The sequence below is a fragment of the Folsomia candida genome, unplaced genomic scaffold, assembly GCF_002217175.1.
Source record: "Folsomia candida strain VU population unplaced genomic scaffold, ASM221717v1 Fcan01_Sc036, whole genome shotgun sequence".
NCBI classification, from domain to species: domain Eukaryota; kingdom Metazoa; phylum Arthropoda; class Collembola; order Entomobryomorpha; family Isotomidae; genus Folsomia; species Folsomia candida.
The window spans coordinates 433355-440333 of NW_019091228.1; the positions used below are offsets into that span (position 1 = coordinate 433355).

Sequence of the window (6979 nt, forward strand, 5' to 3'; positions counted from 1 at the left end):
TCCGCGCACTTTTCTAAGCAATACTGGCCGTTGGCTGCACATAAAACTTAATCATGGTGATCCTATTAAGTATTCGTGTCAGTCCTGCGACTTCCAAACGGTTTACAAGTACCGGGTGAAAAGTCATTTTACAACGGTACATATCGGTGGAAAGCAACACGAATGTTATTTCTGCAAGAGGAAGTTATCCACTTTTGCCAATTTTATAAGGCACTTTCAATTGCATACTGGCGAGAAATACAACATCATGTTATAAAATGTTTCTGCTAAAAGATCATGTTGCTTGAATTGTGGAATGAAGAAGTTCTTTTTCATTGTCATGGATAATTTTCTTCTCGTTGTTATGTATAATTTAATTCTGACTATCTAAAATTAACTGAAATTAACTAAATTTATCGAAATATATAATAGTTTTTGTTTGGTTTTTATTAAAATGATAAAATATTTATTCGAATTCTGATCAATGTGGTTCTCATAAATTGGTATACACCTGCCTTTAAAGTTACTGTACTTTTTAAATCATACCTTCGAATAAGAAATGTAATATTATTTAATTACCTTTCTTAGAAACATTAGCGTTAATCTCATTGTATATACATATCCATCTACGAATTACAAACGCATATCCATACATACATACAGGATGATTTTAGATGGTTTGGGATGAATTCTCAGCTGGATATCTCTGGCGCTACTTCCAATTTCGATTTGAAAATTTTAGGGCTTGTGGACCAAATAGGTTACGAGATTGGTGGATAATTTCAGCGCGTTAGTGTTAATAACGCCTGAGATATATGCATCTGAAAAAATACTCGAAACAAAACTTTTCCAAAACACCATAATTTTTTAGTTTTGCAAAAATTTTAAAACCCTGTGAAATTGCTCATTCTTCACAGAATTTAATGTGTGTGCTATTAAAATTTTCGAAATGCATTTGGCTTCCATAAATGATTCAAATTCCAAAATAGAATGTCACTCTCTTTGCATACCAGGTTGATTTGTGGCAAAAAGCGCGTGAGGAACTTTTGAAAAATACTCATATTGAATTATATTTCTCACACTGTTGAAATTTTTTGCATGATTTTATGTTCCATAGTTAGTGAAGACCTTACTTATTATAATACCATATGATTTCGTACTGTAAATGTTAAGTGTCATATTTGTCATGCATTTATAAAAAAGTGGTGATCCTAAAATTGCGTGATGGCCATTATATTTTGATCTCTAGGAATTCACTCAGTTAACTTTTTATAAAATTTCCAACTACCCCAAATTACACTAACCCTTGGGTATAATTTATGCTAAAACCTGATATTGTCAGGTTGTCTTCAACTTTTATATTTTTAATTTTATTTTTGGAAAATGTTTTTTTGACACTCCTTTACTTAAATGTTAGTAGGAGGGTGATTTTTTAAACTAATGACCTGAAAATTTGTACACACCTCATCTAGGTTTATATGTTGCTATGCCCAAAATTTTGAACCAAAACTCCAACGCGCCTTAAAGCTATTCAAAATTGAATTCATCCCAAACCATCTAAAATCAACCTCAGTACATTCATAAATATGTACTCATCCTCAGCAAGGGTAATACTATTATATCGTATCACATCCCATGGCTCGGCTGGCTTGGATTTGTACACATAAAAGTAACGTAGATAAGTAAATGTAATATAGTGCCATATGTTTCGTGCATGAAGCATATATGTAGCACTGTAAGTGAATACATACATGTACGAGTGAATTCTGATAATATGCAGACACACTCAAATCGCAAATCTACACAAAACCGATCACCTGATTGCTTCTTAAATAATATGCAAATCTAGAAAATACAAATTTTGTGAGACAATGCAACAATTACTTCAAACAAAACAGAAAACATTTCCACCTGCTTCTAATAAATCGGTGAGTATTGTTAAGCGTTAACTAAAGTAAATGCATATTTATACAATTAATAAAGATCTTGTGTTTGGACATTTTAATAGGGAGATGTACAAATGGCTGATCTAAAACCACCATGGTCAGCATCCACTGGTTTTCAACTAATGGAAGCCGAGCCACTGGGTAGGGGATCATTTGGAAGTGTTTTCAAAGCTCGACACCGCCTTGACTTTATTCCCTACGCAATTAAACAAATTGATGTACTGCCAGCCCTTTCAAAACTACGAAGTGAAAGTCAAGAGGATGAATCTGTTCGTCTTGACAAACTTGTGCGAGAGATTAAGTTGCAGAGCAGCATTAACAGCTCCTTCGTGGTCAGGTATCACAGTTACTGGGTGGAAGGGTCGGGTTCAGAGAAGGTCAAAATTAGCGAAATACAAGAGCTTTTAAATTTGATTTTGGGGGGCAAAGGGGATGAAACAGGCGAAGGTAGCAGTTATAATTCAGGTTAGTTGTTTTTCTTTCTAACTATTTAAATATATTTAAATAGTTCAAAAATGTTTACATTGTTGAACGCTAATTTTAAGTTTAGATATTGAAATATTTTACATTTTTCTAAGATTTATGGAGCTCATCAAAACCATGTTTTTCCCAGCACATTATGAATAACCGGACATTTATTTACATTCAAATGGAGTTTTGCAACAAATGACCCTTAAGGAATTTATGAAAAATGCCAGTGATCAGGAGAAATGTCTTGAGTGCCCAAGAATTATTTCACAAACTGCAAAAGGACTGAGTGCAATACATGCGGCAGGAATAATTCACAGAGATCTAAAACCCGACAATATTTACGCGACAAAATCCGGGGACAGAAATCTGTTTATTTGGAAAATTGGAGATTTTGGACTTTCGATAAAGTTGGAACATTCATTAGCATATGAACTTGGAGATTGGGATTTAATAAAAATGGATGCAATAAGTTCTACAAAGGAAGAGGAATTTTCATCTCAAAGTTTTAAAGGGACGAGTCTTACAAAAGCCCAGAGATGTATGAGCAGATGCCCTACACTGCAAAAACCGATATTTACTCCTTAGCTCTAACATATAGTTTTGTGTCATGCAAATTTCCTGTGGATTCGGATCGTATCGGGTATTTCTATGACCTGCGAGTAGGAACCCTTCAACCCAGCAGTATCGTCGAGCAACAAACAACAACTATGGATGACGGAACAAAAAGAAAATATTTTGAAGTTATCAAAAAAATGCTCAGCCTTAACCCAGGTGCGTTTTTTCATTTCCTGTTAATGATTTAATTAAATTTCGTTTAACGTAATGTTATTTTCACTATCAATATTATAATTCATAACGTAGGTTGATTACGGAAGTAAAATGAGTCTGTGGGGGTGGTTTTATAAGCGCCGGGTCATATGTATGTGGTACTCTCGAATCGTGAGTTTCACACGTGACCAGCGATGATGGCTTATTTGTTAGTATCTTATGTTTTACTAAAAGCTATATTTTATTTAAATTTTAGATGAAAGACCAGAGGCCTCTGAAATTTATAACGAAGTCAAGGATCTCTTAATATTCTACCGGACAGGAAACGAATTATCAGATACCACAAAAATCTACGGGAGGAAAGCTGAACTGGATAACCTGAATAAAATTTTTTTTGAAAGACAAAGTAATTTCGCAATTATAAAAAATTCCGGAAAATATTCCAAAATTGGCATTGGTAAAACTATGCTCGCCCACAGCTTCGTTTCGAACTCCCCGCATCTTCAAAACTATTCCAAAATTTGGTTGGAATCTTCAACCCAAGACTTATTTGAGGCGCAGTTATTTAATCTGTGCGCAGAACTAGACATTCCAACTAGAAAACCAGGTGCCGTCAATTTCATCCGAGAAACGGAAGACATCTTAAAGGATCTGTGCAATGTGCTTAAGGGAACCAACACAATAATTATATTAGACGATTTATACACGGAAGGAGATAATACATTAAACTTAACAGCAACAACATTGCCAAATTTATCCAAGAAAGCGAACTATTCTTTATTATAACAGCCAATTTTGATAAGTTGTTACCCAAGTGTTTGTCTCCATCTGCAAATAATTTAATAGACTTAAAACCTCTTAGCTTTGAAGACGGACAAGAACTACTAAATTCGGAATTGAAAGAATATGAGGACGACGACGAAAAAAATGTAAAACTTCTTCATATCCTAAACTTTAACCCAGTTTTGGATATGGGAAAAGTGACATGGAAACCCTGGCGACCTTTGGACTATCCATTGTTCATGTTAAGAGATTTAGCAACGAAGATGATATTCCAATAACAATTCTGTCTTTTTTGTATTACATCTATCCTCAGCAAGTATCAGTGGAGATGGAACGCAACATTTTCCAACAGCTTCTCCCAAACGTGTCCTACTCTAAAATAGAAGAGTTTTTTAAACTGCTGCATTATTTTAATTTAATAACTACTAAAAATGAAAATCGTGGGGATTTTATCTCCATTGCGACCGAAGCCTATTTTCTCTTAAATTTACCAAATGGTGAACATTTCCTGGACGAAACTCTTCACATTTTCCAATCCATGATGCCTATAACCACGGAAAGTTGGGTGCCGATTATTGCAACCTTAATTGAAAATGCAATGCCGTACCATTCTTTGGTTGAGAAATACGTTGACCTTACTTTCGAATGCAACTACTTAATGCGTCATACATACAAAAATTTCAAGAAATACTTACTTAAAAATTTGGGAGCGTTTAAAAGATGTTTTGGACCGCAACATGAACACACGCTTAACATGAGAAACTGGTACATATCTGCCATAAATAATGAAGGAAAGTTCCATCTAGCTTTGAAGGAATGGAAACGTCTTGAAAAAATATGCGATAAGAAGTTCCCTCAAAATCACTGGCTCAATATCGACATAAAGCAGCGGATAGCGTTAGTTTTCCACGAACTTGGAATGTTCCAGGAAGCTAAATCTGGGTTTGAAACTTTATTGGAAATAGAATTTGGTAAAGATAATGAAATAACAAAATTCAGGATTAAAGGCAATTACGCACTAACTTTGAAGGAACTGAATGAGTATGATCCTGCCTTATCCTTGTTTAATGAAGTTTTGGCATATTGGTCCAATTTGGGGGATGATATCGAAATATGTTCAGCAAAACACAACATCGCTGCAATTTACTTTGACCAAGAAAGATTTTCTGAGGCCAAAGATATATTTCAGGAGTTACTGGAAATTAGCACAAAAATGTTTGGGGAGGAGGATGCGGAAACCTTGGAAACGAAAATTTGGATGGCGAAAACGTGTTGGCAAATTTATCCACAGAACAAAAAATTAGCTGAGGCTATAGCTGATGTTTACAAACATGTTCACGCCGTTCAAATTAGAGCCTTAGGGGAACATCACCCAAGAAGTCTAGAAACTTTGAAGGATCTGGCTGTGTTTTTATTTGAAAATGGAGTGTATAATACTATATCGGAAGTTAAAGAGATGTTGGAAGTTGTACTGCAAGGCAATTTGGAAAATTTTGGGGACAAACATCCAAAAACATTAGGAACGAAATTTCTCCTAGCGCAAATTTCAGAAGAGGAGGGAGACATGGTGCAGGCATTACAAGGCTACAAAGAAGTTTTAGCCGGATTTGAAATAATTTATGGAGGTCTGCATCCATCAACTATTTCAGCAAAGGAAGGAGTGGGCCTGGTTTTATATGAAATGAAAGATTTTGAAGCGGCAAAAATTATTTTTGAAGAGGTTTATCAGACTAGAATTACAGTTTTGGGGAGGGATGATAAGAAAACGCTGTTTTCTCAATACAGTTGTGCGGATTGTTTAAATATATGTGGGGAATGGGATAAAGCTTCAAAAATATTGGAAGAAATTTTAGAGTTTGATGGACAAATTGAAGAAGATGAAGAGATTACAAACCTGTTTCAAGATACAAGACAAATGTTGGAGAAAAGCCGTACTTAAAAAATTAATACCTAACTGACTAATTAACTAATTGAAAAATAATACAAAATACCTGATGTTGTTGGGTTGTATTCCGTTAAGTAATTACGCAATTTTGTATTCTCCAAGGAAATGTAAGGAAATGTTAGATTGATACACAATTATGAATACGTCTAAGTGCGAATAAAATTTATAAGCGTACATTTGCTCAACAACAAGATGAACTTAATGGAATAATTTTCGTGGATCGTTGAATAGGTTGAAATGAGCTAATGTGGTACAATATTATATTAACCTAGATTTTAATCAATGTTATAAGTTAAAATTAAATTTTATCAATTTTGAGTTAATTTTAGCGGTATAGTTGTGGAAGTTGATGCTATCAACAATTTTTTGTCATCCTCAGATTATGTATATAATAATTTTATTGGTGTCTTTTTTGAGTATACATAAATACAGTGGATTCATACCCTGAAAGCTTGCTATGTATATACACGGCCATGTACATTTAATTACACGACGACGTTACCAGTTAAAATTCTTTTCTTCCAAACTGGTACAAATTAAAGCCTATTATGGATTTAGTATACATAGAAAGAATCATCAAATTCATTTTCCTAGATTTGTAAGTATACATATCTACAAATTAATGAATGTATAAATATTGGTACCTGTGTTAAAATGTAATACAAGATTTATGCTCAGTGAACTCAGAGTGAGAAACTCTGATGTCACTGGAATGTGATGACTGGGATCCGTTCCCAATTGAGTTTATGAATATTAGTTATAATGTAATAATTAGCAGATATTTTGTTTTTAACTGTATCGTTATAAATATGACTTGACTTCTGGTAATAAAAGTAGTTGTTAATCTAACTCTCACTGGGCAAGATTTCTTATCTTAATACGTTATCAGCACGGTGCGCTCATGAAACTTGAGAAGAGTTTCTGAGAAAAGTGAGACGAGATTTTAATAAACGGAGATTTTTTGGTATTGTGAAAATTACCACTAATCATGGCTAAAGTGATAAAGATAGACCACAGCAATGTTAAAAAGTTAGAAGGGTCTAGAAATTTTCCTCTGTGGAAATTGACCTTAGAAAATTTATTCTGG

The 6979-nt window shown here is 34.0% G+C and overlaps 1 protein-coding gene across 1 annotated transcript; it reads left to right on the top strand.

The window, feature by feature from the left end:
- The first annotated feature begins 1795 nt into the window (after positions 1-1795).
- LOC110860921 (nephrocystin-3) lies at positions 1796-6719 on the top strand. The gene is made up of 4 exons (XM_035860723.1): positions 1796-1907; positions 1988-2390; positions 2504-3167; positions 3421-6719. Exon 4 carries the CDS (start codon positions 4150-4152, stop codon positions 5884-5886), a length of 1737 nt encoding a protein of 578 aa, XP_035716616.1. The 5' UTR covers positions 1796-1907; positions 1988-2390; positions 2504-3167; positions 3421-4149; the 3' UTR covers positions 5887-6719.
- The last annotated feature ends 260 nt before the right edge of the window (positions 6720-6979 follow it).